We start from the raw sequence: 17,238 nt of genomic DNA, 5'->3' as shown, positions 1-17,238 counted from the left end.
ACTAAAGACCCCCATTCCTGCTAATCCAGCTCATCTGATCTCAGATAGGGCTACTCATCCTCTATTTCAGCTCTTAAATCAACAATAACCATTAACATTACTCATCGTGTGTGTGTGTGTGTTTCTATTAAAGCTGCGTTATTAAAGGGATACTTCACCGCTGTTTCATAATAAACTGTTATTCCCTTAATTCAACTATTGGTGTAACTGTATTTAAATAGGTCAACTCGTCTTAGTTAAGGGAATAACAGTTTAATATGAAAAAGCGGTGAAGTATCCCTTTAAATCTGAACGTCTGAATCTCTTCCTCCTGTGTAATCATTTTAAATGATAATACACAAGAGCTTGTATGATAAACTGTACATTTGTTAAAGCAATGCTTTCTGAAAAACTGCATGTAAGCAAACAGTTTGAGTTGATACCAGCTGTAGGTTTGCAGTGTGTTCATGAAGTGCTGTACAGCAGCATCTCAGCAACATTACCATCACACATATTCATTTATTACAGTATTATATTGAGAAGCTCCTGAGGATCTTTAATCTTAAGGCTGGCTTTGCTTGTGCTGTTGATTTCACAGGTTCAGCTTTAGATGTAAACCATCTCTGGCTCCAGGTAAGACAGAAGTCTTTCTCTAGGCTGTGAGGAGGAAGTAGAAGAGGAAATAATCAGTGTTCAGAGAAACAAGCTGCGCATTAGGATCAATATTTCAGTTACTCTGAGTACAAACTGTAATTACGAAAGGAAAATATATTTACCAATATATTACTTGAAATATATTTTAATATATTGTTAATACATGGAATAATATATTGATGGTATTATACAATATATTATATATTGCAAAATATACAAATAATTTCCACTTTCAATATATTGGAAAATATTAATATTAAATCCCATATATGTGAATATATTGCCTAATGAATTGCATGATATTTTCCAATATACTGCAATATATTTTTGTTTCGTAAGGAATTACTGTAATCAGATTAGTTACTGATTTTACATTATTTGGCGTACATATTGTTTCTAAATATTTATGTCTTAAATATAATGCATTTAAACGTAAATTCCCATGTGTGTGTTAGTGTGAGTGGTGTAAAGTGATGTTTCCTCACCTCAGGTCACAGTTTGAGTCTCGAGTCTCGTATCACGTCTCTGAGCTTCTGCTTCTGTGAGTCTCTGATCTTATTGTCTCTCAGATCAAGCTCTTTTAAAAACTGCAGTGCTTTTGAGTTTGTCAAAGACTGAGTTAAAGGAGAAACATCTGTAATGCCACAGTCATATAGTCTAGAGAGAGACAAACAGACACACGAGAAAAGAGAAGTGATTGTAACTTTCCCCCAGAGTGTGATATCAAACCAGAGGCCTGACATGTTCATCATCAGAGTCATCTCAATGTGAATCCATGAGATGAGAGACTTCAGAGAAAAGAGAAATTCCCCCACATGAATTCATCAATGTCGAATCTGACAGGAACATTCACAGACGCTTGATTTGCACTTCATAACAGCATTGCTCAGGAGAATAAAGAGCTTGTGAGCTCCTGCTTTACACCTGCAGAATTTCATATCAACTTAGTGTTATTATATTTGAGTAAATGTGATAATCCTATTCCAGTTTCTGTTCTCACCACTAACATCATTTCTTGAGCAAATGTTTGAAGAATAATAATGAGGTAAGCTCTGTCTGGTCTGATGCATGTGTTGGCAGTTTTCCCGAAAGCATCTCATACTAACACATTATTCCTGACTGACGTTACTGACCGACAGAAGCTCCTCATCCCAGCTCATATAAAGCTAACGGATGATAACATGATCACACACACCTTATGGTCTGGGACACTGAGGCCTAAACTGACCTGCGAGTGTCAACTTCAGACCCGGCTTTCATCACAAAACACATCGCTAGAGGAATTATTTCACACAGATATAAACTTCACATTATCCGGCTCCTCATCAGATATTGATTAAAACTGTTTTGGTTACATTTTCACCCAAAAATGAAAATTAGCCCATGATTTACTCCTCCTCAAGTCATCCTAGGTGTGTGTGACATTCCTCTTTCAGACGAATAAAAGTTGAGTTATATTAAAAAAGTCCTGGCTAATCCAAGCTTTATAGTGGCAGTTAATAAATGCCTTTAGAAGTGAATTGATGCGTTTGTGTAAGAAACATATCATATTTAAAACTTTATAAGGTAACATTTCCGTATTCAGTTTATGGGGAAAGTGTTGAAAGTGCCTCTGCAGCTCAAAGGCTTACGCTCCAGTTACGCTCGTCAGACGTCGCGTACGCATCTTCAACTCAGAGAAGCACTTTCAACACTTTCACACGGACTTCAATCGGCCAGAACTTTAATTAAAACAGTTTTAAATATGGATATTTTTCATACACAAACGCATCGATTCCCTTCAGAAGGCCTTTAATAACCTCCCAGAGCCGAGTGGAGGAGTTATATGACGGACAGATGCAGTTTTATGCAGAGGTGGAAAGAGTAACAAAATATTCTACTCAAGTAAAAGTAAAAGTAGCTCATTTAAAATGTACTCAGAGTAAAAGTTACTGAGTTCCTTTGTTTAACAGTGGGGTCGGAGACTCCTGTAGGGTTGTGATAGAATGAGATTTTCAGATATGACAACTATCTCAGACAACATCACGGTATTAAACAATTATTTAATAAATAAACTCTACCTATTATTAAATGATGGTTATTATCACTAGTTAAAATGATGTTAAATGAATGAAGATGATGGGGGGGGGGGTGAACAAATGGTTTATTATAACAAACTTAAAACCATTTGTTTGTTTTGTTTATGAAATTTTCACTAAAAGATGCCTAATAAACTAAATTCAATAAATGATTATGAATTAGATTAAGCACTTATTTTTATCATTAATTGGTTAATGTTTAAGAATAACAGAGTCCATATGTAGAAGACGGAGCAGCTCATTCACAGAGACAGAACAAGCAGATCATATATTTTAATTTAATTTAAATTATTTTATTTTAACTTTAATATTCACAGATCATGTCTCGATTTGATTTATTCTAGCTCAGTGTTTCCCTTTTTCCAGTCATGGCACCCTTTGAGAAATGTCCTAATGTTGTGGCGCCGCCTCGCATACGTTACGCTAGGGGTGTAACGCTACAGACTGCTCACGGGTCGGTTTGTATAACGCTTTAGGGTCACGGTTTCAGTACGGTTCGGTATTTGCTATGTTCAGAGAACAAAGGACTAATAAAAATAAAGAAAATAAGAAAAAATACCTTAAATACAAGCAGCAGCACAAATAAATACTATTGAGCAGATACTGATGAAATGATCAATGCTTTTCAGGTTTTTCAGGGACGTCTATCATTAGTTTTAGGTGGAGAAATTGAATAAATAATCAAATGTAAAATAAATGCATATTTAACTGTTTAAATTAAAGATTAATCCTTATTAAACTAACACAAGCTATTCAATCAGGAGCAGTGAGTGATGTCCGCATCTTTAGTTTGACATTAAAGGTTGCTGCCCCTTTAAGACCTAATGCCCTAAGGATATGCTCGTCTTTCTCGACTGTATAACGTTCTCTTAAGGCATATTCAGACTATGTCTGCTGGATACTCATCAAGATGGACATGTTGACATACTTCTTGTGTGAGTTTGTCTGTTCAAGCACAAGACTTGAAAGAGAACTCAATATTTGCGCACTGTGAGACGAGTGTGTGCTCTCAGATGAGTGCAGAGACAGATCTTCACACAGCGCTCTCTCTCATTCGCGTCTTCTGGCGAATATACCCGGGTGATGGCGGCGAAATGACTGGTCATACGGCAGCACTCGCATGCATTGAACACCGTTTACAAAGAGACCGCTTTGCCCGTTTTTCTTTTATTATCGCTGCTGTAGGCCTACCACTGAGGAGCCAGCACGTGTATCCATCGACAGAAACATACAGAAAGCATTATTTTACAGTTACAACCCATATTAAAGATGCCTCATCATCAGACGTGAGATGAACTGCGGTGGAAGTACCGGCACCTTTTACACGGCACCCCTGCGCACCCCGGTTGGGAAACGCTGTTCTAGGTCTCCAGCTCTACTTTCCAGTTTTTCGTTCCTCCAGTTTGCGTGTATTACGTGAATTCTACGTTATAATGTAAAGTTAATGTTCATGACTGGATACCGCCGGGATTCCCTCTGCGTCACAGAAATCAATCGGCCTAAGTTATAAACACACCTTTATCTGTGTTTCTTCATTTGCATCCACCTTTTGTGCAAATTTGATATCCTCCAGGACAACACCACGTTATTTTTTTTCTATATCCGAAGTATTTCCACACTAGCCAGGGGTTCAGGACAGCGTTTTGCTTTCACCTGAGTCTGCGTCACTGACGTCCGTCTTGTTCGTCTCCATCTGATATTTGCGAGTTTGTTCTCTCCCGCGCCTCGGACGCGATATATCCCCCCAGGATGGTAGGGGAAGGTGCCGCCTTTTTCGTCTCTGATTGGCTAGAAGGGCTCTCCTCCGATTGGTTACACATCTCACGTTCATGGCAGGCTGTCAGCTAGTCTGTTTTGATCGTCTTTACAGCAGAAGTGAACGAAGTCAATCCAACATAGCCTACCCAGATAGCGATTACATTTGGCCCGGATCCGTTTTAAGCCCCTTGCCTCCGTTTCTATCTCAGAGACGTTTTCTGATTGTGAACCAGATCCGTGCCAGATAGAGGTTTCAGCTGAAACATTCTGACTGCCATCAGTTCAGTATTCATATCATATTACAGATCTGGCCCAGCTCACTGTTTCCACAGGTAACCGAAAGACATTAGCTGTGTCTGACACTGGTTTGGTCCAGATCTGCAATATGAATCTGAGCCGATACTGTTTTCACATTTCTTTATTTTACTCATGCTGCTCACTTTTCATAATCAACATATAAATGAAAATAATAATATTACAGGTTAATGTTTAGGCCTAAACGCTATTTCGTAGTTAGGCTGTTTTCTTTAACCCACGGCCGATAAAAGCGCAGATGGTCTCATTTTTTCCTTCTTCCTTTAAGAGAGATGAAACAATTCACAATACTCTGTCATTTTTAGCTCTACAGATGAGTTCAAGACATAATTATAAACTATGAACTGTCTATTTTTATTTGTGGACTCGGGGAACTGATTATTTTGCACTCACTCCAAACGCTGTCTTCATTTAAAAAAAATATTTTGTTTATTAAATGCCAATTGTTTCTTAAAGCATTTCTAAAGTCAGTTCATATGTCCAACAAACGAAATATCTAGCCAAAATAACGAAAGTGGTAAAAATAAATAAATAAAAAATAAAATAAAAACATTTGAGTTACCATGCAAATTCAAACATTTCGCTCTTCTCGGGTTGCTATGCGTCAACCTGGCGCGTAAAAGTCGATCATTCTTCACAGATGACGGTTTCAGTTTGGAGAGAAGACGAGACGGAGTTCTTTATTAAACTCATAAAAGACAATACAGTCCCTGACAAAAGTCTTGTCGCTTGTGTACAAATTGACCTAAAGTGCCACTGAAATATATTTCTAATCAAGATGTTAGGTTCACAATAAATAAAATCTGTCATATTTGAATACTGTGGTGTCTCTTCAATGAAATTGTAAACTTAAAAAATAAATATAAAAGTAAAATATAAATCTGAAGACACGGACATATAGCGCTTTTCTTAGTATGTTGGATTGACTTCGTTCACTTCTGCTGTAAAGACGATCAAAACAGACTAGCTGACAGCCTGCCATGAACGTGAGATGTGTAACCAATCGGAGGAGAGCCCTTCTAGCCAATCAGAGACGAAAAAGGCGGTACCTTCCCCTACCATCCTGGGGGAAACATCGCGCCCGAGCCCTCTATTCAATATAGTCGTTTCCGGATCGCGTTTTTTTCCTCCCCTCTTTGCATTAATGATTTATTTTTACTCAGTAATGGATGTGGTTTAAAATGTAGCGAAGTACAATACTTTAATCAAAATGTACTTAAGTAAAAGTAAAATTACAGATTTTTAAAACGACTTAAAAAAGTAGAAGTACACAGAAAAACGACTCAATTACGGTAACGCGAGTAAATGTAATTCGTTCCTTTCCACCTCAGGTTTAATGGACTTCAAAAACAGAGCAGCACAGGGAGCCATTATAAAGCGTGGATTATCCAGGACTTTTATAATATAACTCTGATTATGTTCGTCTGAAAGAGGAATGTCATACACACCTAGGATGAGCTGAGGTTGAGTAAATCATGGGATCATTTTCATTTTTGGGGTAAACTATCCCTTTAACCTCAACAGTGAACTGTGATCAGACTGTAACTGTACAGTATAATGATACTAACTGTAGTTTCTCCAGCTGGCATTGAGGGATCATCAGTAGATCACTGAGGTTTCTCACTCCAGAGTCTCCTAGTTTATTCCCCCTCAGGTCCAGATCTCTCAGGTGTGATGGGTTTGATTTCAGAGCTGAAGTCACAGCAGAACAACCTTCATCTGTCATATCACACCAGCTTAACCTACATTGAGAGAAATGAGAAAACTCTTTATTCTGTAGAGTTATATCATCTTCATAAATGTAGTGTGAACTCAGACTATCATGAGATATTGAGTTCTTCACCTCAATCTCTCCAGTTTACAGTGTGAATCCTTCAGTGCGTCACATAAGAGCTTCACTCCAGAGTCTCCTAGTTTATTCCCTCTCAGGTCCAGATCTCTCAGGTGTGATGGGTTTGATTTCAGAGCTGAAGTCAGGATGAGACACTGTTCCTCTGTAATACTGCAATAACTCAGACTGAAGACAGAAAGAGAAAAGACAATGGCTCAGATCTGAGATGATGATCTTATTAAAGACATACAGTGGTCATATAGTCTATAGTTCCCATAATCTGCTTGTAATCGAGTCTCTAGTTCTGTGAGCTGGAAACTGTTGTTTCTTCTCTTTCTTTGTTAAATCTTTTAATCTCTCTTTTGTTTCAGATCTCATGATATTTCTGCAGAACATCTACACAATCAGTTCATTGTTTCAAATACTTTAAATGAAATGATTTAGTAGTTCAGACACTGAATTTTAATTGTGACCAAAGGCAAAGACCAGCAGATGCAGAGCTTCAGTGTAAATGATGAGACTTGTGTCCAGTTGTCTTAAACTAAACAGTGAACTGTGATCAGACTGTAACTGTACAGTATAATGATACTAACTGTAGTTTCTCCAGCTGGCATTGAGGGATCATCAGTAGATCACTGAGGTTTCTCACTCCAGAGTCTCCTAGTTTATTCCTGCTCAGGTCCAGATCTCTCAGGTGTGATGGGTTTGATTTCAGAGCTGAAGTCACAGCAGAACAACCTTCATCTGTCATATAACACCAGATTAACCTACATTGAGAGAAATGAGAAAACTCTTTATTCTGTAGAGTTATATCATCTTCATAAATGTAGTGTGAACTCAGACTATCATGAGATATTGAGTTCTTCACCTCAATCTCTCCAGTTTACAGTGTGAATCCTCCAGTGCGTCACATAAGGGCTTCACTCCAGAGTCTCCTAGTTTATTCCTGCTCAGGTCCAGATCTCTCAGGTGTGATGGGTTTGATCTCAGAGCTGAAGTCAGGATGAGACACTGTTCCTCTGTAATACTGCAATCCCTCAGACTGAAGACAGAAAGAGAAAAGACAATGACTCAGATCTGAGATGATGATCTTATTAAAGACATACAGTGGTCATATAGTCTATAGTTCCCATAATCTGCTTGTAATCGAGTCTCTAGTTCTGTGAGCTGGAAACTGTTGTTTCTTCTCTTTCTTTGTTAAATCTTTTAATCTCTCTTTTGTTTATTGTAGCAGCAGATTCAGATCTCATGATATTTCTGCAGAACAACATCTACACAATCAGTTCATTGTTTCAAATACTTTAAATGAAATGATTTAGTAGTTCAGACACTGAATTTTAATTGTGACCAATGGCAAAGACCAGCAGATGCAAAGCTTCAGTGTAAATGATGAGACTTGTGTCCAGTTGTCTTAAACTAAACAGTGAACTGTGATTGTAATACGGTTTGTAGATGGGAAGGAAGGAGGCGGGAACCGGCGAACGTTCAACAAACATTTATTTAAAGTAAAGAAACAAAATGAAAGTAAAACCGCGGACAGCCCCTCACGGACGACTGCCCACAAACACATAAACAAAACATAACATAAAATTCCAGGCCTGGTCCTCTCTCGTCTTCCGCTGTCCTTGCTCCTCCTTATATGCTCCCGCCACATGGCCGCGAGACGAGACCGGTGTGCCACGCAGCTGGCACTCGTGAACATTAATCACCGGCCCGCTCTCGCGGTCCCTCGCCCCGCTGCTTGCCACACCACAGTGATCAGACTGTAACTGTACAGTATAATGATACTAACTGTAGTTTCTCCAGCTGGCATTGAGGGATCATCAGTAGATCACTGAGGTTTCTCACTCCAGAGTCTCCTAGTTTATTCACACTCAGGTCCAGATCTCTCAGGTGTGATGGGTTTGATTTCAGAGCTGAAGTCAGGATGAGACACTGTTCCTCTGTAATTCTGCATCTCCTCAGACTGAAGACAGAAAGAGAAAAGACAATGACTCAGATCTGAGATGATGATCTTATTAAAGACATACAGTGGTCATATAGTCTATAGTTCCCATAATCTGCTTGTAATCGAGTCTCTAGTTCTGTGAGCTGGAAACTGTTGTTTCTTCTCTTTCTTTGTTAAATCTTTTAATCTCTCTTTTGTTTATTGTAGCAGCAGATTCAGATCTCATGATATTTCTGCAGAACAACATCTACACAATCACTTCATTGTTTCAAATACTTTAAATGAAATGATTTAGTAGTTCAGACACTGAATTTTAATTGTGACCAATGGCAAAGACCAGCAGATGCAGAGCTTCAGTGTAAATGATGAGACTTGTGTCCAGTTGTCTTAAACTAAACAGTGAACTGTGATCCAAGGTTATTATAGTTTTGCTTTTTGAAATTAGTTATTTTATTATAGTTTTCAATTTTGCTACCAATTTCAGTTTAGTTTTAGTTAGTTTTACAAATGTTTTTTCTAGTTTTAGTTTAGCTTTTATTTTGCAAAAACATTTCTATTTAGTTTTTATTTATTTAGTTTCAGTTTTAGTTTTAGTAATTATAGTTTAGCAGAGTTACCATAATGAAGTGTAGAGACCAAATCAAGGTTTTTAATTTCAGCAAAGTTTAATGTTTGCACAGATTAGAGTTTAATCTTACTAAACATCCTTGATAAAAAAGTGAAATAACTTGATAAACGAGCATTATTGTTTAAACCCAGGACGGTCTTACAAAACATGCATAAAGTTGGGTCTTCACCTTTGAGCAAAAACGCTTGAGTCAAACTATGACCTATACAAACAACGATCTGGAGATTAAAAATGAAATAAATTATATTTTGATATTAAAAATTATATTTGATATTTTTGACATAGATCCTCTGAGTATTAGCCTATCTTAAAGAACAAAATAAATGCAACGTAAAAGATAAAAGTAAAAATTATAAATTCCAGACAAACTCATTCATAACAAAGATGAAATATTGTTAAACAATTAAAAGCTTATTTTAATTTCTTCAGTAGTACAATGTAGGCTAGCAGCGTAAGACCACAGCTAAAGTCATCTGAATACAGCCAACACACACTGTTGTGCTCTGTGTGTGTGTGTGTGTGCGTGTGCGTGCGTGCGTGCGTGCGTGTGTGCTGTGCTATAATTGTAAAGGGGGCCAATGTCTTCACTTATCTAGTAAAATATTATGATAACTGACTAATAAGGACATTTGACTGGTCCTCACTAGTTAAAAAGGCTTATAAATCGGCCAAAACATGTTTATATTTAAATCTATTGTTTTGCACGTTCTTGTGATGGGGAGGTTTAGGGATAGGGATTGGGTTAGGGGATATAAAATATCATTAACCTGATATAAATCAATGGAAGTCCATGCAATGTCCTCACTTATATAGTGAAACAAACGTTTGTGTGTGTGTGTCAGGCACAGCGTTATGGGTGGGCCTGACGGGCCTAGGCCCACCCACTTTTCAACAGGCCCACCCAAAACTTTTCTTTAAAAAAAATACAAACTTTTAATATATTTTAATTTAGTCAAAAAATGGTTGAGAATGGCAAATAAGCTTATAATTTGTGGTAATAGGCTAGTCTAAATGTTTTGTTTTTAACAAATTTAAAACAGTTGTTTGTGTCTATTTTGATGTTTCTGCGCAAGTTCAGGAGGTTCGAGATCGGGAAAATAATTTCCAGTAAAGGATGTTGCAGCAGTCGTTGTTTATGTACCTTAAACGTGCGCGAACGGTATCAGCGTCATCGCTGCAAACAAGAGATAAAGGAGGGCAGCAGGACACAACACTGCCCGATAACTCTGATAGCACTGCCAATGACTTCATGTACAGTTGAACGCGTCTTTTCCAGTGTCAGCCGAATTAAAACACCAAAATACACCAAATAGGAGCTTACTTCTCATCTTATGTCCCTCAGTCTGTTGACATTTGAGAGAGAGAGCTTACAGTAGCTGCGTTCCCTTACAGATTTGCGAAAATCTTTTGCGATATTTCTTAAATGTCGATAAAAAACTATTGCGAAATGACAGCGTTTCCATAGCTGCAGTTATGCGACTAAAACGTATTATTTTCCTCTCGCGATAGGTCATTCCAAAGTGATGGCACTTGGTAGGTTTGTATATCCCATCCATCACACTAGCCATTATTTTTATTGGAAGGAGACGTGTGTGTTATCCAAGCATTAATGGCAAGGAAAGCCCCTTAGGTTACTTAAGCGGCACGGATATGAGGTGTGTGTGTGTGTGTTAGAGGTTAGATCGGGCTCAAAAAACATCAAGCCTGAGCCCGATTTAAACCCGACCGTTGTTCAATCCGTGGGCGTTTAGACGAGAACGAGCCTGTAATGAGCAAAGTGCAGCGAAGCGGACTGGTGAGGCTCATGATAAAACTACATTTAGTTTTCAGTTTTCTCCACAGCGACTGTACAGCCGAATAACATTTTGTTGCAATATTTTCATGTTTAACACTTTGAAGCTGCTTTGAAACCATCATCATTGTAAAAGCGCTATAGGCTATAAATAAAGCTGACTGGACTCCGCTCAATAATCCGCAGGCGCGCGCTCATGATCCGCTCACCGCTAAACTGATGTCTGCTCAAATCCAGCTCAGACATTTATCTGGAGCTCACTTTGTTGTAGCCATTAAACAATGTGTTTTTTCCTTCATATTTATGTTTAAATATTATAATATTATTTTTACATTTCATCTGATTACGGTGAGTGAAAAGATGTGAGTGGGTCAGAAATGATTTTGGTGGTTATATTTAGTTTAATATTACGTTTTGTTTTGTAGAAAGCATTTATTTCGTTTTGTTTAAATTGTATCTTAATTTTAAAAAAGGTTTCTTAGGCCAATTGCCTGGATTTAATAAATAAAAAGCAAATAGCAGACTATAATGGTGAGGTGAAGTCGTGGGAGTGATTGCTTTTGAGGGACATTATGAGATGCTGCATCTGTAATTCCTCACTATCAGCATTAATAATTGTATGTTCATCAACAAACCCATGTGTATATTTCTAATTTATTGCGCTGCACATGTGGAAATTGTTAACCTGACAAGCCAGACCCCTGTCAAGATGTTTGGTCTGGGAACTCACCATTGACAGCTCAATCAGAGAGGCAGGATAAACAGTTGTCTTTCTCTGCACGCGATAGGATAGCGCTACAACTTAAATAAATAAATCATTTTATTTGCAACGAATTGAATATTCTTCTCATTTTCTCTCTTCTTCCCATGCTATTTTCACATTTGGCAATCTTTTAAGCCTGTCTTTTGACACAAAAATATGAGTGTCATTTAGCCAATCCAGTTGTTATAAGTTCAAAATTATGAGATATAAACTCGCAATTACGTGACATAAAGTCAGAATTGTGACTTTATAACTCGCAATTGTGAGGGAAAAAAAAGTCTAATTGTGAGATAAAAAGTGGAAAATATAGCTTTCATACATATAGCTAACATATACAGTATTGTTCAAAATAATAGCAGTACAATGTGACTAACCAGAATAATCAAGGTTTTTAGTATATTTTTTATTGCTACGTGGCAAACAAGTTACCAGTAGGTTCAGTAGATTCTCAGAAAACAAATGAGACCCAGCATTCATGATATGCACGCTCTTAAGGCTGTGCAATTGGGCAATTAGTTGAAAGGGGTGTGTTCAAAAAAATAGCAGTACAATGTGACTAACCAGAATAATCAAGGTTTTTCGTATATTTTTTATTGCTACGTAGCAAACAAGTTACCAGTAGGTTCAGTAGATTCTCAGAAAACAAACAAGACCCAGCATTCATGATATGCACGCTCTTAAGGCTGTGCAATTGCGCAATTAATTGAATTAGTTGAAAGGGGTGTGTTCAAAAAAATAGCAGTGTGGCATTCAATCACTGAGGTCATCAATTTTGTGAAGAAACAGGTGTGAATCAGGTGGCCCCTATTTAAGGATGAAGCCAACACTTGTTGAACATGCATTTGAAAGCTGAGGAAAATGGGTCGTTCAAGACATTGTTCAGAAGAACAGCGTACTTTGATTAAAAAGTTGATTAGAGAGGGGAAAACCTATAAAGAGGTGCAAAAAATGATAGGCTGTTCAGCTAAAATGATCTCCAATGCCTTAAAATGGAGAGCAAAACCAGAGAGACGTGGAAGAAAACGGAAGACAACCATCAGAATGGATAGAAGAATAACCAGAATGGCAAAGGCTCAGCCAATGATCACCTCCAGGATGATCAAAGACAGTCTGGAGTTACCTGTAAGTACTGTGACAGTTAGAAGACGTCTGTGTGAAGCTAATCTATTTTCAAGAATCCCCCGCAAAGTCCCTCTGTTAAAAAAAAGGCATGTGCAGAAGAGGTTACAATTTGCCAAAGAACACATCAACTGGCCTAAAGAGAAATGGAGGAACATTTTGTGGACTGATGAGAGTAAAATTGTTCTTTTTGGGTCCAAGGGCCACAGGCAGTTTGTAAGACGACCCCCAAACTCTGAATTCAAGCCACAGTACACAGTGAAGACAGTGAAGCATGGAGGTGCAAGCATCATGATATGGGCATGTTTCTCCTACTATGGTGTTGGGCCAATTTATCGCATACCAGGGATCATGGATCAGTTTGCATATGTTAAAATACTTGAAGAGGTCATGTTGCCCTATGCTGAAGAGGACATGCCCTTGAAACGGTTGTTTCAACAAGACAATGACCCAAAACACACTAGTAAACGGGCAAAGTCTTGGTTCCAAACCAACAAAATTAATGTTATGGAGTGGCCAGCCCAATCTCCAGACCTTAATCCAATTGAGAACTTGTGGGGTGATATCAAAAATGCTGTTTCTGAAGCAAAACCAAGAAATGTGAATGAATTGTGGAATGTTGTTAAAGAATCATGGAGTGGAATAACAGCTGAGAGGTGCCACAAGTTGGTTGACTCCATGCCACACAGATGTCAAGCAGTTTTAAAAAACTGTGGTCATACAACTAAATATTACTTTAGTGATTCACAGGATTGCTAAATCCCAGAAGAAAAAAAAATGTTTGTACAAAATAGTTTTGAGTTTGTACAGTCAAAGGTAGACACTGCTATTTTTTTGAACACACCCCTTTCAACTAATTGCCCAATTGCACAGCCTTAAGAGCGTGCATATCATGAATGCTGGGTCTCATTTGTTTTCTGACAATCTACTGAACCTACTGGTAACTTGTTTGCCACGTAGCAATAAAAAATATACTAAAAACCTTGATTATTCTGGTTAGTCACATTGTACTGCTATTATTTTGAACAATACTGTATAATCTATAACAGTATATCACAGTGACTTGATAACTTTTTTAATTTAAGGCCCATCCAAAACTGGAATCGTGCCTGGTGTGTGTATCCTGGTATTCCCTACTCTGTGGGGAAATGTCTCCACACAGATAATAATATAATATAATGTAAATGATTATGATAACACCTTTGAGCCTGTCAATATTATGCAAACCTGAAATCTCAAACACACAGTAGGCTAGTACTTGCTACTATAGTTGCTGACTTTTGCGCCTGCGTCTCTCGTCGCGTAAGAAATGGCTTTCTAAAACAGTGAGCTTAAGTTAAAAGAAGTTTAACGTGCATCTCATTACCTTGTGTTATTTCCCATTTCACTGCCACGGACGCATTGATTCTTTGTGAACTGCCGTTTAGGACTAGCGGTGTGTTGACTGTCTGCACGCGTCCGTCAGGGCAGCGGTTAATCTCCTCAGATCGCTTCACTATATGGACACTTCCTCAACCGCCACAGTCAGATTTTACACCACATTAAATAGAGCTTATTAATAACGAAAACAAATATTTATTTTTGCTAATTATTATTTTATTTCAGTTAGTTTTTTAGTAATAGTTAGTTTCGTTTAGTTTTAGTTTTTATTTATTCAGATATTTTAATTTTATTTCAGTTTACGAAAATGTTTTTTGACCAATAGTTTTAGTCTTAGTTTCAGTTTTCGTTTACGAAAATAACCTTGACTCAGACTATCATGAGATATTGAGTTCTTCACCTCAATCTCTCCAGTTTACAGTGTGGATCCTTCAGTGCGTCACATAAGGGCTTCACTCCAGAGTCTCCTAGATTATTCACACTCAGGTCCAGATCTCTCAGGTGTGATGGGTTTGATTTCAGAGCTGAAGTCAGGATGAGACACTGTTCCTCTGTAATACTGCAATAACTCAGACTGAAGACAGAAAGAGAAAAGACAATGACTCAGATCTGAGATGATGATCTTATTAAAGACATACAGTGGTCATATAGTCTATAGTTCCCATAATCTGCTTGTAATCGAGTCTCTAGTTCTGTGAGCTGGAAACTGTTGTTTCTTCTCTTTCTTTTTTAAATCTTTTAATCTCTCTTTTGTTTATTGTAGCAGCAGATTCAGATCTCATGATATTTCTGCAGAACAATATCTACACAATCAGTTCATTGTTTCAAATACTTTAAATGAAATGATTTAGTAGTTCAGACACTGAATTTTAATTGTGACCAATGGCAAAGACCAGCAGATGCAGAGCTTCAGTGTAAATGATGAGACTTGTGTCCAGTTGTCTTAAACTAAACAGTGAACTGTGATCAGACTGTAACTGTACAGTATAATGATACTAACTGTAGTTTCTCCAGCTGGCATTGAGGGATCATCAGTAGATCACTGAGGTTTCTCACTCCAGAGTCTCCTAGTTTATTCACACTCAGGTCCAGATCTCTCAGGTGTGATGGGTTTGATTTCAGAGCTGAAGTCAGACACTGTTCTTCTGTAATACTGCATCCACTCAGACTGAAGACAGAAAGAGAAAAGACAATGACTCAGATCTGAGATGATGATCTTATTAAAGACATACAGACATACAGTGGTCATATAGTCTATAGTTCCCATAATCTGCTTGTAATCGAGTCTCTAGTTCTGTGAGCTGGAAACTGAAGACAGAAAGAGAAAAGACAATGACTCAGATCTGAGATGATCAAACTGAGCTTTTAAAGGATTTTTCAGACAGTCATTCATCAGCACATCATCTGAAAGTCATATTTGTAATTCTCGATTTTTCATCTCAGAAGTGTCATAAAGTTCTAGTTTACACAGGCACTGCCAACACACATTTCCATACAATCAATTTGTAAAAGTGCATGAACCATTATATGACCCTTTAAATAATAAGGTGAAATGACCATGTAGTCAATAAATACATTTCATAAGAACAAGCCTATAACATAACCCATTAAAAGTGCCTGCTCTATTACAAATCATTTATATATCTTTAAATACCCCAAACAGCTGCATTACAAGATGGAAATATAGACCAGAAAGGATATTTAAACTTGCTCTGCCCTTACGTCAGGACTCACTGCGGGGTCTTTCCTGCTCTTAACGCCGAATGAGCTCTTAAAGATCTCATGCTCATCAAGATCAACACGTTCTCATGAAATGCGCATCTATAGCACGAGTTGTATTTATCTTAAGATTTATACGGCAAAATGACGTGCAAATGATACGCATTGTCAACTAGGATTAGTGGATTATGAGCCAGCATCATGAGCAGACAGCGCGGCAGAATTCGGTTCTCTTTCACGCTTGAACAAACTATAACACACAGGAAGAATTATGCCAAAATGTCCGTTTTGTCAAGTATTCTCACTGGAAATAACGTCTTAAATGAACTTAAAGAGTTGTGAGGAGATGGGATGCGTGAGACAGCGCGTCAGTTCTGCAGCGGTAGATCTTAAAGAGACAGCAGCCATTAATGTTAAACACTCACTGCTCTTGACTGGAGAACTTTTGTAGTTTTAATAAGGATTCATCTATATTTAATTCATAATTTATGCAGTGCAGACTGTTAACTTTATACTGTAATTAAAGTAAATTAATTATTTATTAATTAATAAAGTAATTATTCAATGTCTGTACCTGTTAGACAGGAAGTGCAGAGGTAAATATGACATGGGTTTATGAGAGGATTGTTTTAAGTTGAAGTTTGAAGCCGAATAAATGTTCAAAATCTTTCAGTTACACTGTAATGTTAGATTGCTATATTAAATGTTTAAAGTGTGTGTGTGTGTGTGTGTGTGTGTGTGTGTGTGTGTGTGTGTGTGTGTGTGTGTGTGTGTGTGCTGTTGTAACTGCCATCGTTAATGCACCAGAGAACCTATGCTTTGGACATTATTACTGAACATGTGCTTAGTTGCAGCACTTAGACTGGCGTTTAAACGAGCCCTGTCAAGCGGCCGCATTTACAAACAACAGCGGCAAACATATGACCCAGTCCCGCAAACACCATTACTGGCTGGCGAGGATGTCCAATTTAACTTTCACAACTATGTGTGCCAACTAAGTTTGAGATCTATGAGAGACACTTCAGAAAGTCATTGGACACCAAACTACTCCAAGAAAGAGCTTACTGTGCCTGCTCGGGTGACCCGGCGAAATGGAGTAAAGTTGCGTCCATACTTTTCAGCGTTTTTTTCAAAAACGGAGTGTTTCGTGCGAGGCGTGCTGGTGGGAAGGAGTTTGGATTACCTCTCCTGAAATATGTGTCACGCATCCTAAAGAAGTTCCCCTTGAGCGATAAACATGCAGTGGAATTAACATCGGTCTCCATTACTTCCTG

The 17,238-nt window shown here is 37.9% G+C and overlaps 1 protein-coding gene across 1 annotated transcript in view; it reads right to left on the bottom strand.

Moving 5' to 3' along the window:
- Positions 1-546: 546 nt before the first annotated feature.
- LOC137049620 (NLR family CARD domain-containing protein 3-like) overlaps positions 547-17,238 on the bottom strand; it is a 59,276-nt gene continuing 42,584 nt past the window's right edge. The window contains exons 10-17 of the mRNA XM_067428186.1: positions 14,646-14,819; positions 8,408-8,581; positions 7,484-7,657; positions 7,209-7,382; positions 6,628-6,801; positions 6,353-6,526; positions 1,119-1,290; positions 547-636 (exon numbers count right to left, since the gene is read on the bottom strand). Coding sequence (XP_067284287.1) covers positions 1,125-1,290; positions 6,353-6,526; positions 6,628-6,801; positions 7,209-7,382; positions 7,484-7,657; positions 8,408-8,581; positions 14,646-14,819 — 1,210 coding nt within the window. The 3' untranslated portion in view covers positions 547-636; positions 1,119-1,124. The remainder of the gene's footprint in view (positions 637-1,118; positions 1,291-6,352; positions 6,527-6,627; positions 6,802-7,208; positions 7,383-7,483; positions 7,658-8,407; positions 8,582-14,645; positions 14,820-17,238) is intronic.

This window comes from Pseudorasbora parva, chromosome 2 (genome assembly GCF_024679245.1).
Source record: "Pseudorasbora parva isolate DD20220531a chromosome 2, ASM2467924v1, whole genome shotgun sequence".
Taxonomy (NCBI): Eukaryota; Metazoa; Chordata; class Actinopteri; order Cypriniformes; family Gobionidae; genus Pseudorasbora; species Pseudorasbora parva.
The sequence above is the reverse complement of the archived record's forward strand: the minus strand, read 5'-3'. Positions and strand labels throughout refer to the sequence as shown.